This window comes from Peromyscus californicus, unplaced genomic scaffold (genome assembly GCF_007827085.1).
Source record: "Peromyscus californicus insignis strain IS unplaced genomic scaffold, ASM782708v3 Scaffold_9__1_contigs__length_137607984, whole genome shotgun sequence".
In the NCBI taxonomy this organism is placed as follows: Eukaryota; Metazoa; Chordata; class Mammalia; order Rodentia; family Cricetidae; genus Peromyscus; species Peromyscus californicus.
Window position 1 is genome coordinate 137,191,880 of NW_026294617.1, and position 27,353 is coordinate 137,219,232.

The 27,353-nt window shown below is 39.8% G+C and overlaps 1 protein-coding gene across 2 annotated transcripts; it reads left to right on the top strand.

Moving 5' to 3' along the window:
- The first annotated feature begins 370 nt into the window (after positions 1 to 370).
- Rpe65 (retinoid isomerohydrolase RPE65) lies at positions 371 to 27,120 on the top strand. Of its 2 annotated transcripts, XM_052731081.1 has the most exons (14): positions 371 to 381; positions 1,415 to 1,497; positions 3,454 to 3,604; positions 6,578 to 6,685; positions 6,777 to 6,918; positions 8,422 to 8,569; positions 9,974 to 10,055; positions 10,258 to 10,390; positions 10,487 to 10,626; positions 11,370 to 11,499; positions 24,756 to 24,870; positions 24,963 to 25,057; positions 25,161 to 25,272; positions 26,969 to 27,120. In XM_052731081.1, exons 1-14 carry the CDS (start codon positions 371 to 373, stop codon positions 27,118 to 27,120), a joined length of 1,602 nt encoding a protein of 533 aa, XP_052587041.1. The 2 variants fall into 2 exon arrangements, with proteins under 2 accessions (XP_052587041.1, XP_052587042.1); XM_052731082.1 differs by lacking the exon at positions 6,578 to 6,685.
- Positions 27,121 to 27,353: the final 233 nt, after the last annotated feature.

Below are 27,353 nucleotides of genomic sequence, written 5' to 3' on the forward strand. Positions count from 1 at the left end.
TGATAACAAAGAGTTAGTGGACAGAGGTGGACACCAAAAAATGTGTGGTGACTGAAGTCAGCTCAGGACTGTCATGTCATTCCCACACAGCTCCTTTCTATCCAACCCACTTCTCATTGTCCTTGGGAAGGATCCAGGTCTGTGGAAAACAGCCAAAACACTGTTATGGAAACACTAAGTCCAAATAATGTGCAAGCGTCTAAAGTGCTGAAAGTCACTTCTGTTACCCTGTATCAGCTGAGGGGTGGAGAGGATTCCCAGTGCTACTGGCACTTCCAGGGATTAGATGGAATACAAAAAAGCCCTGGCTAAGGATTTGTTTCCTTGTCCTAAGCTGGTGCCAGAACTCTCTAGTCTTCACTGAGAGAAAATGTCTATCCAGTAAGTATCCCTGAGAGAGCTTGTATTGTGCCTTTGTGGTAAATGGAGTATTTCAGGTTGTTTTAGAGAGATAGAATTGGGTGGTGGCTTGCTTAAGAAGGCCCTTGGGCCTAGCTGGAGACACTTTTTCCTGCAGCAAACTGAATATATAAAGTTCACATTCAGATGGTGGTGAGATCTGTACAAATTGCAATGGGCCTGGAAGGCAGTTGTGAACACAGAGATAAGCATTGTGTCTTGTCTGGTCATTTTATTCCTGTGTGTCTTTGGCAAATTACATAAACTTTTAAGTCTAAATTATCTAATTCTTAAAGATTTTTCCAACTTCTGAAGTAATATCATAATACTACTTACCCTACTGTGGTGTTGAGAGATTTAAATGCTCAAGTACAATATGAAATTCTTTTTGTAAAATGTTTAATGATAAGTGATTGATAAAAAGTAGTTATAATTAGGAGGTCTAGTCAGGACTGCACTTTAAGAAGTTATAAAACAGAAGCAAAGATAAGACATAAGAAATAGGCCCACACAAAACAGTACAGGACCTGAATCTTTTGATCTACTTTTTGAAAGTACTATAGCCCTTGAGAATTGGTAGAGACATGAGATGTTGGGAAGAACTAATAGCATAGTATGATGAATAACTAAGGATGGTGCACTTGATCCTGAATGAGTCCATGAGAAGGTCAGAGATGCCTCAGTTGTGTGTCTCTAAATTCTTGAGAAGAACCTGTGGGTGTCACAATTCAGGAAGAGAAGTGAGTACAGCAAGACTAGTTGATATGTCTTCAGGAGCATGAAAAACTGCATAAAGTAGGATTAGAACCATATGGCCACTGTTATTAAAAGTGAGGATATTCTCCTTGACATGAAAGGAAGGGCCTGAGGAACATCTCATAAAACCCTAAGTAGGCTGGGCTGCAGCCAAACTGGAAAGTGTCCTTAAAGCACCATTCTCCAAGAGCACTACCTCTGACCCCTGGGACTCTTTGAGAATAAACCTAGGCTTTTTTCTATTACCCCCACATTTCAGAATTGAACATCCTGCTGGTGGCTACAAGAAGCTATTTGAAACTGTGGAAGAACTGTCCTCACCACTAACAGCTCATGTCACAGGTTAGTTTCATTGATCTTTGCTTGCTTGTTGTGTTTTCTAAACTGGAGTCTTGCTGTATAGCCTAGGTTGTTGTAAAACATGACACCCTCTTGCTTTAGCCTCTGAGTACTGGGTTCAGGCCACCACAGTTTAACACTTCTGAAATCTTTCTATTCTGTCAAGATCATTTTTCTCAAGTTTCATATTCATTCAGGTCTCTCAGTGCTGGTTGTTTCCACAATACAGGAAAGGGAATATGGAGCTCATTTGTTTTGTCTTTCTCTAAAATGTTTTGCTAAGTAAAAGTAAATCAAATAAACCTGAATACCACTCTAGTGTAACTAGTGAGTTCTTACTAGCCCAAGACTTGTTAATTCATTAGAAAAAAAATTAGACATGAGGCAGGTAAGACAGTTCATCAGGTAAAGTTAAAGGTCCTTGCCACCAAACTAGATAAACCTGAGTTTGACTCCAAACCCACATGTAGAAAGCCAACTCCAAGTTGCCTTCTTACCTCCAAATACTTGCTTTGGCACATGCCCATACACATATACACAGAGTGAATAATTTTTGAAAAAATGGAGGGATCTGAACCTGTAAGAAAAATGAAGAGTAAAATGGAAAAACAAATGTAAGACATTCAGGGCTTTGAGGATAGCTTCTGATGTTGTTTTTGAACTTCAGGTTTTAATAATAAGAATTCATCTTCTCTCATTTACCTCCACTCTACTTCCACAGTGTAGATAGATATTATTTAACTGAAATTCCTTGAGAATAAAGACTATACCTTTGTCATCTTCAATCTGAAAGTCCCTTGTTCAATGCTCACCATAGAAAATGTCTTATAAGTGTCTGTCCAACAAAGGTCTTAAATGAGAGTCTAGTGACAAGTGTCTGATAGTTTTGCATTGAAAGGAAGTGGTGTCATGCCTATTACATCAGAAGCACTTGCAGGTGGCAGTGTTGCTACAACCCTATTATTTCACCATCTGAGGTTCCTATCAGTAGCTTAATTATTTTTACCTCAATTCCTTCACTTTCTAAAGACCAACATTTATTTTGTGGGGATATTGTGAAGACTAAGAGGTAATTTAAGTAGAATTACTAACCCAGTTTTAGACACCAAGTAAGCAATAGACAGCTCTGTCTGAAGACCCCTTGTGATTCAGCGAGGCCTTGCTAGTTATAACAGGATGCTATGGGAAATGCCAGTGCTTGGGCAAGTCTTTTCCCTGCTTCCTGCTCTATAAAAGAGAAGTCAGTGCTCCTCAGCTGGATGGTTGTGCCAACAATCTAGCTCTGGTATCAAAATGTGCATGCTTTCAGTTTTTAGTCCTGTAGGCTATTGACCTTGATTTGTAGTCTTCAATCTTACTTGTTTGAAAATAAAGACCTGGTAAGAAATGAGCAAACATGTTGTACTTTTTTTAGTGATAAGAGGACAGACCAAGCCTCACTGTGGAAGATGGAAATCCCCAGGATTGTTCCTCATCTGAGTTCAGACCCTAACACCTAGCCTTGTACCTTTTCTGCCACAGACGAAGAATTTCATCAAGGGTGCTGATTCATACCTCAAGAGAAATGGGAGTTTTAGATTTTAAAAACTCAACATTCCTGTTGCTTCATTTAAAAAGTTTTTCTACATAGGTACAGTGGTGCACACCTTTAATCTCAGCTCTCAAGACATAGAGGCAGATGAATCTGAGTTTGAGGCCAGCTTGGTCTATAAACTGGGTACAGGCCATCAAAGGTGCCGCAGTGGAATCCTGTCTCAAAATTTAAAATAAAAAATTTTATGTCACCATATCAACATTCCTAGTTATAATATTTTGACCCTTACTCCCTCTACTTTTCAATCCACCAAATTGCATAAGAAAGCCTGATGTTCCATCCAAAGGTAAGCTGAGAAATGACAAATGGACAGGCACCTGGGGAATCTAGTAAGTGTTACCACTTGCTATCTCACTTTGCTGCAGGTAGAATTCCCCTCTGGCTTGCTGGCAGTCTCCTTCGATGTGGGCCAGGGCTCTTTGAAGTTGGATCTGAGCCCTTCTATCACCTGTTTGATGGACAAGCTCTTTTGCACAAGTTTGACTTTAAGGAGGGCCAAGTCACATACCATAGGAGGTAAGTCATCACTATTTCATGGCTGTCCTCACCAGAGTGGAGCCTATCTCAGTGGAGCCTTTCCCCTTGTGTGAACTTTCATCTTCCTGAACACAGAGCAGACCTCCAAACTCATTTCTTTCTTCTTTCTTCATGGTCTATGGACGTCTGTATATCTGCAAGGTCCATATATATGCTAAAACAGGATAGGCTCAAGAGCTCAGAGCCAAGCACGGCTGTTTTCAAATCCTGAATCCACCAGGCACTGCTTGTCTTCACTGATGACTTCTGGCAAGAAACTGGCTTTTAATTCTTTTATTGGTCATCTATAAAATGAAAGAAATAGTAGAATCTACTCATGACTAAATGAGTAGCAAGAATGCAGTAGAAGCAAAAGCTGCTGTTACTGTTGTAATTATTAGACTACTGTTTATCTTGGTTCATTTTTTTTATCATCAGAAAGATCTGAGAAAGTGGCCTGTGAGATGGTTCAGTAGATAAGCCTTACATGCCACTAAGTCTGACTACCTGAGTTTAGTTCCCACATAGTAGAAGAAAACTGACTCCAGCAAGTTGTCTCTGAACTCTATGCATTCAGTGGCACATGCATATGTTCCAGGGTACATGTACACACACACACACACACACACACACACACACACACACACACACACCAGTGTTTAAAATTTTTTAAGAACTGAGAAAGAGAAAGGGTGCCACAAAGGAGGAAGGGACCAAATATGTCACAGAAATACCAGACAGAGAAGAGACATGGGAGGGGTAGAGAGAGGAGCAACACAGAGAAAGACAGAGACAGAAAAATTTTTAACAAGAGTTATTGGCTAAAGGGCTAGAGCAATGGCTCAGCAGCTACTCTAGCAGAGGACCCAGAATTCCATTCTCACACCATGGCAGCTGCAGCTCACACTGTCTGCAACCCCAGACCAAGGAGATCTGATGCCCCTGTCTGGCCTCTGTGGGTAACAGGCACACATGTAGTACACAGACATACATGCAGGCCAAATATAATACACATAATTGTAGCTGGAGTTTTCTCCAGTCCTGCCCAGTACCATGGAGCCCACAACCACTTATAAAATAATCACTCAGAAACTTATATTAATTAAACTGCTGGGCCATTAGCTCAGGCTTACCACTGACTAGCTCTTACACTTAACTCAGCCCATTTCTGTTAACCTATATGTTGCCACTTGTTCCGTGGCTTTACCTGTTGCCTTTACATGTTGCTCCCTGGATGGCAGGCTGGTGTCTCCCATACTCCACCTTCCTGTTCCCCCAATTCTCCTCTCTGCTAGTCCCACCTGTACTTCCTCCCTGGCTTCTGGCCAATCAGTGTTTATTTATCAATCAATCACAGCAACATATGTTTACAGCATACAGGACATCCCACAGCACATAATAATAATAGAAATAATAATTTTAATAATAATAACAACAATAGTTATTGATAAAGCCATCATTCCAAAAAGCCCCCACACCAACACAGTAAATACCCTGATTCCTATTTGAATGTTCCAGCCTGCTAGTGGTATGGTCACCACGAATTTCAAGCATTTTGAAGAGACATCAAAGGAAGAGTAAGGGGAAACTGGAAATAGGATTTGAACAGTGACAAAATAGAAGCAGAGCCTGCCAAGCATAAATTTTTCTAGCAAAGCAATTTTGGAGTTTAGGCAAAGTTTTTGTATACCTTCTAGTGTATACATTCATATATACTCCTCGTCATAAACACACAAAATCAGAACTTACTTTGCCCTCATGTGACAAACCTTAGGCAGCATTTGCCAGGTAGTCTGGGAAATGGCTCAGCCAATCAGCTTGTGGAAGAGATAAAATTCAATAACAACTAAGTTTTAAAGTATACAATAAATTCTAAAATTAAAGAGAAACACAAGGTCAGAGGGATAATGAAAGGAACATAACCCAGCACATTGTGTCCTATAATGTGATGAGTAACATGTGTGAAGTACCCATGTGTCCTAGTTTGTTTTCTGTTTCTGTAATAAAAAAACATGGCCAAAAGCAACTTGGGAAGGAAAGGGTTTATTTCATCTTACACTTTACAGTTTGTCAGGATGTGAAGTCAAGTCAGGAATGATTGAGGAAATGGAGCAGAGACCATGGAAGAATACTGCCTATTGGTTTGCATCTCTCTCTCTCTCTCTCTCTCTCTCTCTCTCTCTCTCTCTCTCTCTCTCTCTCTCTCTCTCTCTTTTCCCTCTCTCTCTTTTCCTCTTCCTCCTCTTTGCCCCTCTCTCTGCTTTCTTTCTAAAAAAGTTTTTGGAAATTTTATTTCATGTTTATGTTTGCCTGCTTGTATATCTATGTACTGGATTCATGCATTGTCTGCAGAAGCCAGAAGAGGGTGTCAGATCCCCTGGAATTACAGTTGTGAGCCACCACATGGGTCCTGGGAATTGAATCCAAGTCCTATGGAAGAGTGACCAATGATCTTAATGGCTGAACCATCACTCCAGCCTTCAGCCTGCTTTCTATTACCACTTATTCAGTGTGGGCTGGATTCTCCCACATCAATCATTAATTAAAAAAAATTAATGTCCCATGTATTTCTATAGGCAATCTGGAGGGTTGGAGGAAGATGAAGGCATCTTCTCAATTAAAGTTCACTTTTTCCCAAAAACTCTACTTTATGTCAAGTTGATGAAAACTACCCACCACATTGTGGGGTTCTGGTATGATATGACACATTCACTTTTTCTAACTCTGGCCATGGTTGTAATCACATATATCAGCCACTTAACTTTTGGCACCTCAGTTTCCCTATCAATCACAGTTAGGTTTAGAGGACTCAATTTAATTAAGCTCATTCCTTTTTTGGTTATCCCAATAAAAGGAGCTGATGGTTCTCCCTATTCTTTTTGAGTTCATGTTTCCAATTTGATGAAAACACATTGAGTATTTTCACGTGTCCTGTATGAATGTATCCTTTCCTCGTTTCTCAATGTCCTTCAGATTCATCCGCACTGATGCTTATGTTCGGGCAATGACTGAGAAGAGGATTGTCATAACAGAATTTGGCACCTGTGCTTTCCCAGACCCCTGCAAGAATATATTTTCCAGGTTAATAAAACCAAATTGCATTTTATATCAGCCCTTTTTTGTTCATGTAACTTAAAAGTTATTGAACTGGAAAAATCATTTACTTCTGTAGGTTTTTTTCTTACTTTCGAGGAGTGGAGGTTACTGACAATGCCCTTGTAAATATCTACCCAGTGGGAGAAGATTACTATGCCTGTACAGAGACCAACTTTATTACAAAAATTAACCCAGAGACCCTGGAGACAATTAAGCAGGTAGGAGGCTGTGCTCAAGGAATATTGCTCAAGCACATAAAATTGGGAACTGGGAATTAAAACATTAGGATAAATTCAACAGAAAGAACATGAGCAGATTAAGTTTCAACTTCTTGCTGGTCACCAACTGCTAGACATATAACATATGGATGGTAAAATTTACTTCTTAATCTATGACATTTTAAATACTAAGATAGATGGGAGGAAACCACTTAAAACAACTAACATTCATTCAGTTGTAACACAAATATTTTCTGAGACTTTTCCATGTATCAAAAACTTTTGTAAGATACAAGGAATATATCAATATAGCACTGTCTCTGACCTATAAGATATAAATACCAGTGTTCAAAATTATACCTTTTAATATTGAAAACCTGCCATTGATGGTTCTAGGCAACCGTGTTGCACCAGTTTGTCCTTTGTAGACACTTTTTATTAGAAATAAAGATATATTTTAAATGGAATAGTATTAACCAAAATATTAGAAAATGACACACTTTGCTGAGAACTTATGCAGTCTTCATGACTATATCTTAAAATAGGCACACAGTCTCAACCAGTATGTGTTAACATATTTTGCAAGGTATTGTGCTTGTCTTTAGCAAGCTTAACCTCTAGATGGGGAAATCAAAGAGACACCCAATAGAAGGATTCATAATGTGGTGAATCTTTTAAGAAAATGTAAACCTAAGGAAAACAGATACAGAAATATGTCTCAAGGTTCTTGTTTAGGGTGGAGAAAGGGATCAAAGTTTGAACTCTTATATACTTTCTGAATACATGTAGCTTCAGTAAATTTGGTCAAAAAACATTCTAGAATAATGGGTTGTGTTATCAAAGATACAGAGATGGAGAAATAAGGGATATGTTTGCAGAGACTGTGAATAATCTTTTTAAACTAGACCTGTCACAGTTCTCTGTGGAAGCTTTGGGCAGGATAAGGCCCTTCACTGTAGGGCTGTCCCATACACTGTAGAGGCTTGATGGTCCTGACCTTGTCTGCTAAATACCAGAAATGTCTTTGATCACTTTGTAATTCAAAAATGGCTCAGATATTTCAGGTAGGGGGCAATATTTAAACTGAGAACTAGTCATCTTGAAGTGTAAGTAGTTTCAAAGAGAGCCGTGGCACACTGTTGGGTAAATCTGAAAGGTTAAATAATAGACTAGAAATTTGAAATAAACTGTTTTCCTGATGGAAAGTTATTGAAAATCTTTGCTTAAAGAAATTATATAAGCAGTTATACTTTAAAATTTTTAACTTGTTTACTTGGAAATGGGAGTACAAAGGAGATAAGGGCTGTCTAGGAGATCAGTCATGGAATTCAGGACTATAAATAACATTAATGTAATTTTTTTTCAAAGAGATAGAAGAAAGGAGTTTGGATATCCTGCCATTAGTTTACTGACAACCTCAGCGTCAATACTATACCCAGTACCCTGCTCATAGTGTACAACTGAAGCTGACAGGACCCCCAAGACTTATTTCTCATTCCACAGGTTGATCTTTGCAACTATGTCTCAGTCAATGGCGCCACTGCTCATCCACATATTGAAAGTGATGGAACTGTTTACAATATTGGCAACTGCTTTGGGAAAAATTTTTCAGTTGCCTACAACATTGTTAAGATCCCTCCACTACAAACAAGTGAGTCACTCAAAAATACTAGAAATATAGGATACAGATTATAGTATCAGGATTATTATTGGGCTTAATAAGACTTGCTCTCATTCCTATCCTTCTAGATGACTAATGTCCAGAAGCAGGACAATAGACAATGATGGCTTTAAAATCCAGAAAACAAGGGACTAAGTTCTATTCTACAATTTTCAAGATCTAGTGCATATGTGTATTTAAATGTCATTTGAATTTATATTTATGAAACATTTATTGAGCACTTATTCATATACCAAGCAAAATATTGAGTTCCTCTTTAGGCAGACTGAGAAATTTTGGGAATGAGTTCATTGTCATGATTTAAGAAGTCATTTGTATTATTTTCTCATGCATGAACTTTAGTATGCATAATACTTACTGGACAGAACTGTTGATATCGCTCATCCATACTACGGTTTTAAGGAATTTTGCAATACCATGAGGGGGTCTTGCCCACACTAAAATGCTGATTTACTTCTCTGGACTTAAACCTGACTTCCACTTGTCCTAAGATGTGACTCCATAGTACTCTTCCTTATGCATTTTTTAAAAATTTGCTGCTGTTAGGATTTTCCTGGGTTAGGGTATCTTCACAGTGAAGGGAAGTCAGCAGAATATGGACAGATCTGAGAAACAAGATGGGCCTCTTAAAGAAGAGCAACTTGGTGCTTCCAGGGAGGGGGAGGCTCCCCCTCCCTGGAAGAGACAGAAACTGTTTCAGACTGTAAATGACAGGTCAAAGGATAAGAGCCTATTGAAGGGAGGATACCTGGGCTAGGACCAATCAGAAAAGAGAGGGAAGCCTGAGGGAAGGAGACCCCCAAGAGCTTATAAAAAGTGAACTTCTCCTGTGCCCTCAATAGGAGCAATTTTGTCTTTTAAAATTAAGTTTGGGATATTTGTTCTTTAATTCGATCTGTGGCTGGTGTATCTTGGCTTTCTTGTCAATCTATAACTTACTTCCATCCCATCAGATGCCCCCAGGTCTGTACTTGTGACTTTCTGTCCAGGACCCTCAGCTGGACTCTCTTGTCCTCTCCTGCAGTTCTTTATCTGACAGTATGTCGATGGCTCCTTGTTCTCCATCTGTCACTTCACTTTCTTGAGTGAATCTTCTTTGTAAGATGTACAAATTTTTGTCTTTACCCCAAAAGGAACTTAGTGGGACCTTTAGGTAACCAACCCTTTCTCAAAACCCCCTTAACAACATAAAATTCCACTAAGATAGTCCAGTAACTGAGGAGATGAAAACAAGCTCCAAAAAAAGATCCACATCTGAAAATGTATTTTTGCTTGTATAAGCTGTTTTAAATATGATGATGATGACGACGAAGAAGAAGATGATGATGATGATGATGATGATGATCAAAAGCCTTTAAAACCACTTTATTTCAGACAAGGAAGACCCAATAAACAAGTCAGAGATTGTTGTACAGTTCCCCTGCAGTGATCGGTTCAAGCCATCTTATGTACACAGGTAATTCAAAGAATGGCTCAAATTTAAATTTATCCTTTGTCTACATGATCAGGACAGTTTCTTGTAGAAAACTAGGTTTAAAGCTAATTATTTCATATAAGTATTGTAGATCTGAGTAACTAAATATACCTTGTATAGACCTATTTCTTTGTAACCGAGAACTGGCCCTCTCATTTACAAGCCCATTTGTGTTTCTGAACAGTTTTGGTCTAACTCCAAACTATATTGTTTTTGTGGAGACTCCAGTCAAAATTAATCTTTTCAAGTTCCTTTCTTCGTGGAGTCTTTGGGGAGCGAACTACATGGATTGTTTTGAGTCCAACGAAAGCATGGGGGTATGTCTGATTCATTTATTCATTTGTTAAGTTGTGATACTGAGGAAAATATTTTATTTTTTATAAATTTATCAAAGTATTTTCCTACTTTTCCAGGTTTGGCTTCATGTTGCTGACAAAAAAAGAAGAAAATACTTCAATAATAAATACAGGACCTCCCCTTTCAATCTCTTTCATCATATCAATACTTATGAAGACAACGGGTTTCTGATTGTGGATCTTTGTTGCTGGAAAGGGTAAGAAAATATGTTGGATAAGTGTCCTATGTCCAATTTCTTCTGGAAACAAAATGCTTTAATAGAGGCACAAGCCCTTGTTGTTTAATGTGAAAGGGGGCAAAGAGGAGTGGTATGAAATGGTAAAAAGTGTAACTGAAAATGATCAGAATTTAGAAAATCAGAAATAGACTGAACATCAGAACTCTACTAAATAATAAAAACCAACTGGATCTGAACCAGACCTTAAAATAGAAGGTTCTGTGACTTGGAAAGTACCTTTAAACTGCACAAGCTCTATAAGATGCCCTCCCTCCGTCATTCTGAATAAGAGAAGCAGACATGCTATTCTCAGGCTAGAGAATAAATTAAAAATGCATTGATTCCTAAAGACACAAAGTGGAGACAATGAAGAAGAACAACAATTATATAGGCTGCTCTTACTGCAACATATCCATGAGGCAGACCTCTTAATTTTCAACTCAGTGAATAGGAGAAGGAAGTGGTTCTTTTTTATCTATAGCAGCCTGGGTTGTGGCCTAAATAACAACCAGACATATGTGCTTTCAAAGTCATGAATTACCTCTAAAATTGTTTGTAATTGGTAGATGTGGTGGTGCATGCTTTAAATCTCAGCATTTAGGAGGAAGAGACAGGAAGATCTTAACTTCAAGGCCAGCCTGTGTTACATTGGACCCTGCTTCAAAACAAAACAAGACAAGTTATTTGTAATTGTGTTCATGCTTGATTTCTTGTTTTCACAGGTTTGAATTTGTTTATAATTACTTATATTTAGCCAATTTGCGTGAGAACTGGGAAGAAGTGAAAAGAAATGCCATGAAGGCTCCTCAGCCTGAAGTGAGGAGATACGTACTTCCTTTGACAATTAACAAGGTAACTTCCTTTACAAGGATTTCACATATAAAGTGTGTTTCATCTCTCTTGGAAACTGTCATATTTATACATATAAACTTGAAATTTCAGAACTGAGAGAAGCTTTTTTTTTTTTTTATTAATTTATTTTGCAATACAATTCAGTTCTACATATCAGCCACGGATTCCCTTGTTCTCCCCCCTCCCGTCCCCCTCACCTTCCCCCCAACCCCCCCCATTCCCATCTCCTCCAGGGCAAAGCCTTCCCCACAGACTGAGGTCAACCTGGTAGACTCAGTCCAGGTAGGTCTAGTCCCCTCCTCCCAGGCCGAGCCAAACAATCCTGCATAGGCCCCAGGTTTCAAACAGCCAACTCATGCAATGAGCACAAGATCTGGTCCCACTGCCTGGATGCCTCCCAAACAGATCAAGCCAATCAACTGTCTCATCCATTCAGAGGGCCTGATCCAGTGGGGACCCCTCAGCCATTGGTTCATAGTTCATGTGTTTCCATTCATTTGGCTATTTGTCCCTGTGCTTTATCCAACCTTGGTCTCAACAATTCTCGCTAATTGGACTCCCAGAGATCCACCCGGGGCCTAGTCATGGATCTCTGCATCCAGATCCCTCAGTAGTTGGATGAGGTTTCTAGCACAACAATTAGGGTGTTTGGCCATCCCATCACCAGAGTAGGTCAGTTCGACCACTGCCAGCAGTCTGTTGTGTGGGTATCTTTGTGGATTTCTGTGGGCCTCTCTAGCACTTTGCTTCTTCCTATTCTCATGTGGTCTTTATTTACCATGGTCTCCTATTCCTTGTTCTCCCTCTCTGTTGTTGATCCAGCTGGGATCTCCCGCTCCCCCAAGCTCTCTTTCCCTCAACCCTCGCCTTTCATTACCGCCACTCATGTCCAGGCTGTTCATGTAGATCTCATTCCATTTCTCTGTCATTGGGTGATCCCTGTGTCTTTCTTGGGGTCCTGTTTTCCAGGTAGCCTCCCTGGTGATGTGAGTAGCAGACAAGTCATCCTTGTTTCATGTCTAGTATCTTGCTATGAGTGAGTACATACCATGTTTGTCTTTCTGAGTCTGGGTTACCTCACTCAGGATGATTTTTTCTAGATCCATCCATTTGTCTGTAAACCTCATGATGCCATTGTTTTTCTCTGCTGAGTAGTATTCCATTGTGTATATGTACCACATTTTGTTTATCCATTCTTCAGTTGAAGGGCATCTGGGTTGTTTCCATGTTCTGGCTATTACAAACAATGCTGATATGAACATAACTGAACAAGGGCTCTTATGGTGTGGTTGAGCATTTCTTGGGTATATGCCCAAGAGTGGTATAGCTGGATCTTGGGGGAGATTGATTCCCAATTTTCTAAGAAAGCGCCATATTGATTTCCAAAGTTGTTGTACAAGCTTGCATTCCCACCAGCAGTGGAGGAGAGTTCCCCTAGCTCCACATCCTCTCCAGCATAAGGTGTCTTCAGTGTTTTTGATCTTAGCCATTCTGACAGGCGTAAGGTGGTATCTCAGAGTTGTTTTGATTTGCATTTCCCTGATGATTAGGGATGTTGAGCAGTTCCTTAAATGTCTTTCGGCCATTTGAGTTTCCTCTGTTGAGAATTCTCTGTTTAGCTCTATAGCCCATTTCTTAATTGGACTGTTGGGCATTTTGATGTCTAATTTCTTGAATTCCTTATATATTCTGGATATCAGTCCTCTGTCAGATGTGGGGTTGGTGAAGATCTTTTCCAATTCTGTAGGCTGTCACTTTGCCTTGTTGACCGTATCCTTTGCTCTACAAAAGCTTCTCAGTTTCAAGAGGTCCCATTGATTGATTGTTTCTCTCAGAGTCTGTGCTACTGGTGTTCTATTTAGGAAGTAGTCTCCTATGCCAATGCGTTCAAGACTACTTCCTACTTTCTCTTCTAGCAGGTTCAGAGTAGCTGGATTTATGTTGAGGTCCTTGATCCACTTGGACTTAAGTTTTGTGCACGGTGATAGATATGGATCTATTTGCAGCCTTCTACATGTTGATATCCAGTTTTGCCAGCACCATTTGTTGAAGATGCTTTCTTTTTTCCATTGTGCACTTTTGGCTTCTTTGTCAAAAATTATATGTTCATAGGTGTGTGGATTAATGTCAGGGTCTTCAATTCGATTCCATTGGTCCACATGTCGGTTTTTATGCCAGTACCAAGCTGTTTTTATTACTGTAGCTCTATAGTAGAGCTTGAAGTCAGGGATCGTGATGCCTCCAGAAGTTGTGTTATTGTACAGGATTCCTTTGGCTATCCTGGGTTTTTTGTTTTTCCATATGAAGTTGAGTATTATTTTTTCCAGGTCTGTGAAGAATTGTGTTGGTATTTTGATGGGGATTGCATTGAATCTGTAGATTGCTTTTGGTAGGATTGCCATTTTTACTATGTTAGTCCTGCCTATCCATGAGCATGGGAGATCTTTCCATTTTCTGACATCTTCTTCAATTTCTTTTTTCAGGGACTTAAAGTTCTTGTCATATAGGTCCTTCACTTGCTTGGTTAGTGTTACCCCAAGGTATTTTATGTCATTTGTGGCTATAGTAAAGGGTGATGTATCTCTGATTTCCTTCTCCGCTTCTTTGTCCCTTGTATATAGGAGGGCTACTGATTTTTTTGAGTTGATCTTGTATCCTGCTATGTTGCTGAAGGTGTTTATAAGCTGTATCAGTTCCTTGGTGGAATCTTTGGGGTCGCTCAAGTATACTATCATGTCATCTGCAAATAGGGAAAGCTTGACTTCTTCCTTTCCAATTTGTATCCCCTTAATCTCCTTATGTTGTCTTATTGCTCTGGCTAGAACTTCAAGTACTATATTGAATAAGTATGGGGAGAGTGGACAGCCTTGCCTCGTTCCTGATTTTAGTGGAATTGCTTTGAGTTTCTCTCCATTTAATTTGATGTTGGCTGTTGGCTTGCTGTAAATTGCCTTTATTATGTTTAGGTATGTTCCCTGTATTCCTGATCGCTCCAATACCTTTATCATGAAGGGGTGTTGGATTTTGTCAAATGCCTTTTCTGCATCCAGTGAGATGATCATATGGTTTTTTTCTTTGAGTTTGTTTATATGGTGTATTACATTGACGGACTTTCGTATGTTGAACCACCCTTGCATCCCTGGAATGAATCCTACTTGATCATGGTGGATAATTGTTTTGATGTGTTCTTGGAGTCTGTTTGCCAGTATTTTATTGAGTATTTTTGCATCAATGTTCATGAGGGAGATCGGTCTGTAGTTCTCTTTCTTTGTTGTATCCTTGTTTGGTTTAGGAATTAGGGTAATTGTAGCCTCGTAGAAGGAGTTTGGTAATGTTCCTTCTGTTTCTATTGTGTGGAACAATTTAGAGAGTATTGGTATTAACTCTTCTTTGAAGATCTGGTAGAATTCTGCGCTGAAACCATCTGGTCCTGGGCTTTTTTTGGTTGGGAGACTTTTAATGACTGTTTCTATTTCGTTAGGGGTTATTGGACTATTTAAATAGTTTATCTGGTCTTGATTTAACTTAGGTATGTGGTACCTATCCAGAAAGTTATCCGTTTCTTTTAGGTTTTCCAGTTTTGTCGAATAGAGGTTTTTGAAGTATGACCTGATAATTCTCTGGATTTCCTCAATGTCTGTTGTTATGTCCCCCTTTTCATTTCTGATTTTGTTGATTTGGATGCTCTCTCTCTGTCTTTTGGTTAGTTTGGATAAGGGCTTGTCTATCTTGTTGATTTTCTCAAAGAACCAACTCTTTGTTTCATTAATTTTTTGTATTGTTCTCTTTGTTTCTATTTTATTGATTTCAGCTCTCACTTTGATAATTTCCTGGCGTCTATTTTTCCTGGGAGACTGTGCTTCTTCTTGTTCTAGAGCTTTCAGGTATGCTGTTAAGTCTCTAGTGTGAGATTTCTCCAACTTATTTATGTGGGCATTTAGTGCTATGAATTTCCCTCTTAGTACTGCTTTCATAGTGTCCCATAAATTTGGATATGTGGTGTCTTCATTTTCATTGATCTCTAGGAAGTCTTTAATTTCTTTCTTTATTTCTTCCTTAACCCATTGGTGATTCAGTTGGGTATTATTCAGTTTCCATGAGATTGCAGGTTTTCTGTAGTTTTTGTTGTTGTTGAAATCCAACTTTAGACCATGGTGGTCTGATAGAACACAGGAGGTTATTCCAATTGTTTTGTATCTGTTTAGATTTGTTTTGTGGCCAAGTATGTGGTCAATTTTAGAGAAGGTTCCATGGGGTGCTGAGAAGAAGGTATATTCTTTTTTGTTAGGATGGAATGTTCTGTAGATATCGATTAAGTCCATTTGAGTCATGACATCAGTTAAGTCCTTTATTTCTCTGTTAAGTTTCAATTTGGGAGATCTGTCCAGTGGTGAAAGTGGGGTGTTGAGGTCTCCCACTATTAATGTGTGGGGTTTTATATGTGATTTAAGCTTTAGTAATGTTTCTTTTACATATGTGGGTGCCCTTGTGTTTGGGGCATAAATATTCAGAATTGAGACTTCATCTTGGTGGATCTTTCCTGTGATGAGTATGTAATGCCCTTCTTGATCTCTTTTGATTGATTTTAGTTTGAAGTCTATTTTGCTGGATATCAGGATGGCTACACCCGCTTGTTTCTTAAGACCGTTTGATTGGAAAGTCTTTTCCCAGCCTTTTATTTTTAGGTAGTGTCTATCTTTGAATTTGAGATGTGTTTCTTGTATGCAGCAGAAAGATGGGTCCTGCTTTCGTATCCATTCTGTAAGCCTATGTCTTTTTATAGGTGAATTAAGTCCATTGATATTGAGGGAAATTAATGACCAGTGATTGTTCATTCCTGTTATTTTTTGGTGGTGATGTGTGGGTACTTCTATACGTTGGGGTTTACTGCTGTGGCTTTATCTGTTGCCTGTGTTTTCGAGGGTGTATCTGACTTCCTTAGGTTGGAATTTTCCTTCTAGTGCTTTCTGTAGGGCTGGGTTTGTGGATAAGTATTGTTTAAATCTGACTTTGTCATGGAATGTCTTGTTCACTCCATCTATGGTGATTGAAAGTTTTGCTGGGTATATTAGTCTAAGTTGACATCCATGGTCTCTTAGTGTCTGCATTACATCTGTCCAGGTTCTTCTGGCTTTCAAAGTCTCCATTGAGAAATCGGGTGTTATTCTGATGGGTTTGCCTTTATATGTCACTTGGCCTTTTTCCTTTGCTGCTCTTAATATTCTTTCTTTATTCTGTACGTTTAGTTGTTTAACTATTATGTGGCGAGGGGACTTTTTTGGGGGGTCTAGTCTGTTTGGTGTTCTATAAGCTTCTTGTATCTTCATAGGCATTTCCTTCTTTAAGTTGGGAAAGTTTTCTTCTATGATCTTGTTGAATATATTTTCTGTGCCCTTGAGTTGGTATTCTTCTCCTTCTTCGACCCCTATTATTCTTAGGTTTGGTCTTTTCATGGTGTCCCAAATTTCTTGGACATTTTGGTTCATGACTTTGTTGGCTTTAGTGTTTTCTTTGACTGATGAATGTATTTCTTCTACTGTATCTTCAACGCTAGAGATCCTCTCTTCCATCTCTTGCATTCTGTTGATTATACTTGCATCTGAAGTTCCCAATCGTTTTCTCAGATTTTCTATTTCCAGCATTCCCTCTGTTTGTGTCTTCTTCATTTTTTCTATTTCCCTTTTCAGGTCTTGGACTGTTTCCTTCATTTGTTTCATTGATTTTTCTTGATTTTCTCTCAGTATTTTATTGTTTTCTTCCAGGACTTTATTGATTTCTTCTAATTTGTTTGCCCTTTCCTCTAGTTGTTTACAGCGTTCTTCACATTTTTTTGTCTTTTCCTCTACGCAAGCCTCTAGCTTCTTCATGATGTCATTCATAAGGCTGTTTTCTTCTGCTTCTTCCAATTTCTGATGTTCAGGTCTAGGTGTTGGAGGAGGGCTAGGGCCAGGTGATGCTGTATTGCTATTCATTTTGTTGTATATATTTCTGCCTTGACGTCTGCCCATCTCCTTGTGGTTCGTTCTTGGCCTTATCCGCACACTTGGTTCAGACAGACCAGTGTTCCAAAAGGGAAGTCAGTGTTCCAAAAGGGACGTCCAGAGCAAGATGGGAGCTGGGGGCCGGCCTCTGAGTCTCAGGAAGAGGCTTGTGGCTCAGGCGGATGGGCGTGGGGGCAGGGCGTGGAGACTGCAGGGTCTGCCAGGGGTCTTGGAGAAGGGGATCCTTCCCGGTGAGGCTAGCAGGGAACCTGCCAGTATTCCAAAAGGGAAGTCCGGAGCAAGATGGGAGCTGGGGGCCGGCCTCTGAGTCTCAGGAAGAGGCTTGGGGCTCAGGCGGATGGGCGTGGGGGCAGGGCGTGGAGACTGCAGGGTCTGCCAGGGGTCTTGGAGAAGGGGATCCTTCCCGGTGGGGCTAGCAGGGAACCTGCCCGGTGGCCAGAACCTGGGGCCGAGTTGGGCAGGTGTTCCCTGGAGTGGCTGGTGCCCAGGGATGGGGTCTGGGGCAAGGAAGGGTACTCACCAGTATTCCAAAAGGGAAGTCCGGAGCAAGATGGGAGCTGGGGGCCGGCCTCTGAGTCTCAGGAAGAGGCTTGGGGCTCAGGCGGATGGGCGTGGGGGCAGGGCGTGGAGACTGCAGGGTCTGCCAGGGGTCTTGGAGAAGGGGATCCTTCCCGGTGGGGCTAGCAGGGAGCCTGCCCGGTGGCCAGAACCTGGGGCCGAGTTGGGCAGGTCTTCCCTGGAGTGGCTGGTGCCCAGGGATGGGGTCTGGGGCAAGGACGGGCACTCACCAGTGTTGTAAAAGGGAAGTCCCGAGAGAAGCTTTAAAAATACTAACTAAATCTATCATTTTACAAATGAGGAAACTGAAGCTGAAAAAAAATGCTATGATTTAGAAAAGACAATTTTCATAGAACACAGATGAGATGTAATTTTCTTGATTCTAAATCTGTGACTTTTTCAGTCACAAAATCCCCTTGAAAGTATATTTAATGACTATAGTTCCAGTGATTCCTAGAATCCCTTGTCAGATTTATAAATATTCTAATTAATTTTAAATTATGGAGAATGAAAGATCAGAAAGCATTCTTGTAGGGACTCAGTTCATTGACAAAGGAAATTTGGTTTTCTATAAATCTGAAGATGCCCATTAGACAACAAAAATAATAATGATGTTAGATAGTTATGAGGGAATTCAGAAAATTCCTCTAGAGTTTTGGTAACTGAAATAAATGCAGTAGACACACTGGCAAGAGAATAGCATTCAAATTTATTAACATATATGTAAGAACCCTTAAAAAATCATGAAACTCAAAGTTGAGTCTTAAATACTCTCTTGATAAGGTAAAAGAAAGTAGGGATCTGTGAACATTGTAAAGGAGGAGTGATTTTCAGAAAAAAAAATAATAATGTGGAGAGTAGATGGCATCTGAAACAAAGGTCTTCTGGGCTCCAGGCATGTCTTCCTCTGTGATGTGAAAACTTTGTCTTTCCTTTGGAAATGAAAAGTTTGAAGGCAACTATGAGACTCTGCTTAAGTAGACAAGGTGACTTGGAGGGAAGCTCACTCTGAACCTGCTATTACCCATCTATGAAATACAATAGGAATCAGTGGGTCTATACTACCACTAAGAAAGTACGCTTTTAAAGGGACTTTGTGACTGAAAGAATGACAGATCTAGAATAGAAAACATGGTTCTTATGAATGTTTGGAGGGTTGGCTTTCTGGAACCCACACAACCATCTCTTTACTTCTACATTTTGGACTCTCTCTTCTGTGTTTCAGAATAATATCAGAAACATCCATAATTTTTAGTGAACTAGAAATACCAGTCAAAATCAAGAAATATATATAGTTCTCATGTAAACACATGAACATATAACATACTCTTTCTATCCATGTGCTCCTGCTTGAACAAAAGGAATTGAGGCAGATACACTAAGACAAAGACTTAAATCAGAGGCAAAGGAAAGCAAACCCTACTTAGAAGGTGATCATCTTGCCTTTAAGCATATCTTAACATGCTTAATAAAAGTAAGCTGATAAAGAATGATAGTTGGGTGAAATTGGGCTCTGTAGATAGGAAAAAGAACTTCTGCAAAGGCAAAGTGTCTTACAAAAAACAAGCAAACAGGACTTAACATAGATGTATAACAGAGTCCCTGGGATGCTTCATTGTGAGCAGAGAAGAGGCTGGTGCTGTGGGGTGGTCTTTCTGTATGCTGTGAATATCTGTCGCTGCCATTGGTAAATAAAGAAGCTGCTCTGGCCTATGGCAAGACAGGTTATAACCAGGTAGGAAATCCAAGGAAAGATACAGGAAGGAAGGAAGGCGTAGTCAGGGGAGATGCTAAGTACTGAGGGTAGGTGGACAAGATGTAATGGAACACAGGTAAAGCCACGAGACAAGTGGCAATACAGAGATTAATAGAAATGAATTAATTTAAGATAAAAGAGCTAGTTAGCAGTAAGCCTGAGCCATAAATCAAACAGTTTGGAATTAATATTAAGCTTCTGACTGGTTATTTGGGTACCAGCGGGCAGGGAGAAAAGCTTCCAGTTACAAGCTGGAAAGATGGATTGGAGTGAGACTGTACAGGGGCTTTATCAGACTCTGGGTAACATATAATTGGTAAGGGCTCACTTAGGGAGTTCAAGGGTGTGAGATGTGTATATGACATGGGTCCCTCTGGCAATGGCATGGAGAACAGATTGGGTAGTAGACAGTCTGAAGCTATAATCCCTTTTAGAATATGAATGCTCTTCTGCAATGACAATGCTCTAGCTGTACCTTTTATATTTTAATATTACCTGCCTTGCTACCTATCACTTCTACTATAAATTTCCTTCCATTGAACATATCACTTACTATCCTTTATTACCCTGAAAATTTCACTTTCCCTTTTCACTCGATTTATCTTTCATGGTCAATGATTATGAACATCCTTGTAGATTATCATTTATTTAACCTCTTTATCAAAAATCATACTGTAGTTCAATTAGATTATCTATCCTCTCTGTATTTGTACCTCTGAGTCTAAATTTAAGTGCTGCAAATACACAATCATGTTAATTGGTTCAACTTTAAATGTCTGACCACAAATCTTGCTGCTTCGTTTCCGAACTTCACATATCGTTTTACTTTTCTAGTTAAATATTCCACCTCCTCTCCTCACTTTTGTACCTCGCACCCCACTTTCATGTGGAATATTGATGGTGCTTTTTCTTTATATGAAACAAATTAACCAGAAAAGAATCACAGATTCCTGCTGCCTCATATACTACCCACCAGCACCATACCTATATCCTGAATATCTTCCTAACCAGAAATAATCTTTCTTTCCTTGCAGTAGATACATCACTCCAGATTATCCTTCACTGCTATTCTTAATGAACCATAATTAATACACATAATATCCTCACCAAGTCCTCTCAACACATTTTACCTCAAAAAGCTACCACTATACCTTCCTTTTGCTGGAAGGCCCTATAATTCAGTCTCTGGCTCCCATACTATCTTTTTGTGTCCTCACTGCTTTGACATATTATTTTAATTTTAAAGTAGGCTGCATAACATCTCTCCCTGTTTCTGAATCTCAAGATTCAAGATAACTACCACCTCTACTTTTCCATTTAATATTCAGCAACAAAACCTGAATTTCTTATCTGCCCCCACCAAAAAGTGCACCAACCTATAACAATTTCACACATTCTGAGACAATACCAACCTTTAATTGTTCAGATTAGATACCAAGGTGCTGAGCTCAATGCCTCTCTCACTTTTAAACACCATTCACCAGGAAACTGTTAACTCCATATACCCTGTCTCACTGACTCCAGTGTTACCAGTCTAGCTAGAATCATTTTCTCTAGATTGGACTACTATAAAACAAACTGGTTTTGCTGAGTCCAATCTTTCACTATTACCCACATTTACAAAACAAGTACCCGACTCTACAGTCAGCATAGTAACCAGAGGGATTTCTTTAAGAATAAATCACAGTGTGTTCCTTGTCTACTCAAAACCCTCTGTAGCTTCCCCTCATTTATCCACAGTGAAAGCCCAGGTCCTCACTATAACCCATGTGCCTTACACAATCTAAACCCGCTAGTTCCCCACAAAGCTCTCTTAATTACCACCAGGCTGATCTCTGGTGCTTCTGGAACATACTCAGCATCATTCTTCTCCAAGATTTGGGCAGTTTTTGTTTTCTTTGGAAGATTTATTTTGTTTTGTTTTGTTTCTTTTTCTTCCTGCCTGAATGCATTGCAGGTTTCCTCGTCTAAGAGTTTTGTATCAAATGCCACTTTTACAAAGAGGCCTACTCAGATCACGTGTTAAAATTTCAACCCACAAATTCCCTCACACATTGGATCCCTCTTCTATTTTTTGTTCCTGAACTCATGCTACACTGTATACCTTATTAAGTGTATTTGTTAATCTCCAAATAGAACACAAGCTTCACTGCTCCTGGGAAATTCCCCTCAATACCTAGAAGAGAGTATAAAATACACCCAAGAGTGTTTCCCACTGTTTTCATGCAATCATTTAAAGAGCTGTGTACATATGTTTGAATATCATTATATGCACATGTGAAGAGATAAATGTCTTTTTAAAAATCAAGCCTAGTAGTTTTTCTATTTGACAACATAACTACATGTCATTTTCATGTATCCTAGCTAGAAGATAATAATTGTCTTTATCCTCGAGAAGTTGACATCTTGGTTGTTCTTCGGAAACTATATTTTTTTAATCTACTTTTTCACAGCAGTCCTTCCTCAAAACCCTTAATTTTCTCTGAGGACAGCTTCATCTCACTGATGAACAAATTGAGTCCCTAAGATCCTATGTGACTTCTCCATGGGTCTGGGATCCTAAGTCAGCTTCTGGCCAAGCAGGTGGTTTAAAACTGGGATGGAGGCACACCCTAGCTCTGTGCTCTTGCCATAGGGCTTCACCTGAGGCTCAATTTCCTCATATGTAAAATGGGGGAAAGATAGGACTTACCTGCTATGAGGACTAAATGTATATGGTCCATGCCAAATGCATTGCACAGTGTCTGGCATCTAAATAAAAACTGCTGATACTGTTCATTAACATTGTCAGGGTGATGTATCAGTGTTCTATATTCAGATCAGTGGTAAAAGGAGATGTGAGAGACTATTTGGCTGCTTTTCTAGCCCCTTTGACAGTGTATGTTGGATGTGATTATGATAGTTCTATGTATGGTGTCATCACTTTCCTATTGCCTTTCCTTCATGTTCTCAGTCCCATTTTCCTTTTCACTCAGTTTGGCTTTACCATTGTATGTGTAGTATCTTTTCAGCCATTTCTGAGCTGACGTTTCCTCAATTGCTCTCTTCTTCACTCTTCTTCTGCATGGAGTCGTGTCACCTTTCCTAAACTTCCGAGTCTTCAGAAACTTTGAATGGGTAGAAGCAGGAAGCCATCTCAATGCTTCCAGACTGTGACTCCAGCCCCACAGTCTGGCTTTCTCTGGTTTAGTTTCCAGTCTTACCAGGGTTTCAAAACTTCTGTTTCTCACTGTCACAGGTACAATTGTAGCTAGAGTTTTCCTGCCTGGCCCACAGTCAGGACAAATCTCTCTCACCTGTCAGTCCCACAGCCGCTCAGACCTGACCAAGTAAACACAGAGACTTATATTGGTTACAAACTGTATGGCTGTGGCAGGCTTCTTGCTAACTTTTCTTACAGCTTAAATTAATCCATTTCCATTAATCTATACCTTGCCATGTGGCTCGTGGCTTACTGGCATCTTCACATGCTGTTTCTCATCGTGGCGGCTGGCAGTGTCTCTCTGACTCAGCCTTCCACTTCCCAGCTTTATTCTCCTCCTTGTCCTGCCTATACTTCCTGCCTGGCCACTGGCCAATCAGTGATTTATTTATTGACCAATCAGCAACACACTTGACATACAGACCATCCCACAGCACATACCTGCTTATTCACAATTCCCTAGCATGCTAACTAGGTCTATATCACCCTTACTCCCTGGACAGTCCTTGTTTCTTCCTGAGTTTTAAAATCATGTTCTTGTTTTAATCTGAAGTCAAATTTCAACTTCAGGTTGTTCTTAGGCCTTGTCTTTTTGACTCCTTAAAACAGACAGAAAGTTTCCTCCACCCACTTGATAGGACACACTAACTGCCTTATGTTCTGAGCTCACTGTAATACCCTGTCCTTCCTACCCACAAGCAAGTGCTACCTATGTTCTCCTTTGTCCTAGAGCATTACAAAAGTCCTGGATTGTAATGCTTTCATGTGTTTTCTCAAATTCTACATTCACATGCCACGTGGCCATTTCAGCCCTTCTTATAGCTGTCTCCCCAACACCTAATATAATCCATGTTCTACAGGAGATGCTCAATAAGTGCTCATGAAGTAATCAAATGACCAAGATATTTTCAGTCATGCTAATTGTATTTGTAATAGAGAATTTATAGACATTTGGAGAATCCCTAAATATCCTTTGCCCTCCTAGCACCTAGCATGGTACCTGGCACACAGTGTGGGAGCCCACAAGGTTTTTCTAGTGAGTTCTTAGCTTGCTTTATGCAGCAGGGCTGCATTTGGGGATGGCTTGACCACATGCATAGTTACCAGGTGTTTGAGATGGTCTGCACTTGGCTCTGCTGGGAGGAGGTCTTTTGCTCCACCCCTTGGCATTCCTTTAAAAGCCCTTTAGAAGAGACAGAAGGGGTTGGTGGGTTTTGAACCAGGCCCTCCCGAGGCTATCCTGTGTTTCGGTCTGTCCCTCTCCTCTATATTTCTATCTCTTATACCTCACTCCTCAAGAGTCCATGGGGTAAATAAATGTGGGAACTGGCCCTCCACACACAAGTAAGTAAATTGTTAAGAAACAGATTTGCCTGATTGATTGGCTACATAGAAGAATGGAGTTTTAGGAAAGGACAGTGTCACATGCCACCTTTTCTGAATCTAAGACCATTATCCAGGACTTTAAGCTAATCAATATGGCTATCACGTTCAAGTAGAGGCAGACATTTAACCCTAAACAACATGTTTCCAGTGGGTTACTTATAACCTACCAATATGGCACCTGAGAGATTTTCAAATCTGTTACAGTAGCCAGGCTCCTAGACTGCTTTTTGTTTTGTTATTACTCCCCACATGATGACCTCTGAAAGAGGAGGCAAAATTTAAGAAGTCTGCATTTACAGATGCTTGGATTTTCTTCCCTGCTCACTGAAGTCTCTGTTATCTTCTTCCTAAGGCTGACACAGGCAGGAATTTAGTCACACTTGCCCACACAACTGCCACAGCAATTCTGTGCAGTGATGAGACCATCTGGCTGGAACCTGAGGTTCTCTTTTCAGGGCCCCGTCAAGGTAAGATAATATAGAGAAAACATCACTGAGAAGGGAACAGATGTTCCACTTAAAGAGACTGAGTTTTCCTATGTCTGTGTTCCGTTTTGAAGCCTTTGAATTTCCTCAAATCAACTATCAGAAATATGGAGGAAAACCTTATACCTATGCGTATGGACTTGGGTTGAATCACTTTGTCCCAGACAAGGTAATGAAACACCTTACTAACACCCAATATAACTTTGAGTCATGTGCTAGTCAAGTAAAGCAGCTCATTAATTAACCAATTGCTTTTTCTTGGGCACAAGCAGCTCTGTAAGCTGAATGTCAAAACTAAAGAAATCTGGATGTGGCAAGAGCCAGATTCTTACCCATCTGAACCCATCTTTGTTTCTCATCCAGAAGCCCTGGAAGAGGATGATGGTAATGAAATCAATTCATGTGTCTGAACTTCTCTTTGTGCTGAAACTCGTGTGTTTGTTATTAGGAAAGGGGTTAGGCTGATTATTTGCTAATTTTCAAAAGTGATTCTTAAACTGTGAATGGTACAGCACTCAAGAATTGAATTCCTTTGAAAGTAACTTTCATCTGTGGTCAGGTCTTGCTGATTGCTAATATTAAAAACAAACAAACAAACAAACAACAACAACCACAGCAAAACACCTTCTGTGTCATAGTGGAGCTCTGAACGGAAGGGATGAGAAAAGGGTGTGACTGCAAGAATTCTAGGTGTTTGCTTTTCCTGACCAAAATATATTTCTAAAAAAGCAGATAGAGTTCTAATAAGAGAAATAGAATATTCTAGCACATCAATGAATGTGCAGCTCTGGAATTCTAGTGTTTGTTTGTTTCTTTGTTTTAATAAGTCGGGGCTAACAAAGAATTCAGAGCCTCAGCATATAATTGAAAAACTGCATTGCATAGCATCAGTCTCAATTAAGCATTAATGATAGGGAGTGTGGAAAGCTGGATCAGTGTTTAAGAGCACTGCTCTTGTTGAAGACTGGGTTCAATTCCCAGTGCCTACATTATAGCTCGCAACCAGCTATAACTCAGGTGATCCAGCACCCTCTACTGGCCTCTATGAGTACCAGACATACAGGTCCAGACATTCATGCAGGCAAAACACTCATACACATAAAAATAACAAAATGACTTTTAAAAATCAATACAAGGAAGGACAGGGAAATATTATAGTCTGAATGATTAATTTATTAAAATATGAGAAACTGTAGAAGAATGAAATAAATAATTATGGGGCCATTTTCTGACATATAGTTTTTACATTCATACCACTCATTCAACGTGGAGGCCCACAAAGGTTCCCTAGTGAGATCTGAGCTTGCTTTACCTAGCAGCACTGCATTAGAGAATTACTTGACCATGTGCGTGGAAAGGGTCTGCACTTGGCTGTGCTGGGGGGAGGTCTTTTGCTCCACCCCTTGGCATTCCTATAAATAGCCCTTTAGAAGAGACAGAAGGGGCTGGTGGATAGGGATCCAGTCTCTCCCAAGGCTATCCTGTGTTTGTGTTTCTCTCCCCTCTATCCTTCTATCTGAATCTCTTATCCCTCTCTCTTCAAGAGTACCCTGGGGTAAAATATGGGAGCCAGTCTCCCAGCTGGCCTCCCACAATTCAAAAGTGTAAAAGGTATGTTTTCATTTTGTCTGAAAGAAGTAAACTTACATATAGGTCCTGAAAATTATAACAGACTCTTCTGCTTTAAAAGTTTTAAAGTATACATTTTTACTTTATCATAACTTTTTTCTAGTAAACAGAACGAAGACTATAGTCTTATACTACAGATAAGAACACAGGTCCACTAATTTAGTCAACATTGATGAGTTCGTACTTTGGTCATTGTACTAAGATACTGTGGTTGCAGCTGTAAGAGACTAAGACAAGGTCAGCCCCTTCCTGGGGTGGTGTTAGCCAGAAAGAAAGAGTTTACAGTACTCCTTTAAGTGGTCATACAGACAGGTAATTGAAAAGCCAGAACAAGCTAAGTCACATGGTTTTCTATATTTGTTAAAGTAATACCACCTTACTATCTATATACTCTCAATGCCAAATAATCTTAAGACCTGATTTCAAATTTCAAAACTGCCTTAATTAACAGGTGTGGTTCTGAGCGTGGTGGTGAGCCCCGGAGCTGGACAAAAGCCTGCATACCTCCTGATTCTGAATGCCAAAGACTTGAGTGAAGTTGCCAGGGCTGAAGTGGAGACTAATATCCCTGTTACCTTCCATGGACTATTCAAAAGATCATGAACATATTCCAGATCAGCAAAAAATGGCTCCATGGGTAAAGTTATTGTTGCCAGGCCTGGAAACCTGAGTTCAATCTCTGGGATCCACATAGTGAAAGGACAGAACTTACTGAAATTTTTACTTTGACCTCTACACACACACACCATGGCACCTGCATGTCCATGTGTAATAAACAAAAGTAATTTTTAATTAAAAATTAAATAAAATCATCAACATGTTTCTAGCAAGACATG

Coding starts and splice junctions, on each gene's coding strand:
- Rpe65 (XM_052731081.1), top strand. Junction 3,605..6,577: donor CAAGTCACATACCATAGGAG/GTAAGTCATCAC, acceptor AATGTCCTTCAG/ATTCATCCGCACTGATGCTT. Junction 6,919..8,421: donor CCCTGGAGACAATTAAGCAG/GTAGGAGGCTGT, acceptor CTCATTCCACAG/GTTGATCTTTGCAACTATGT.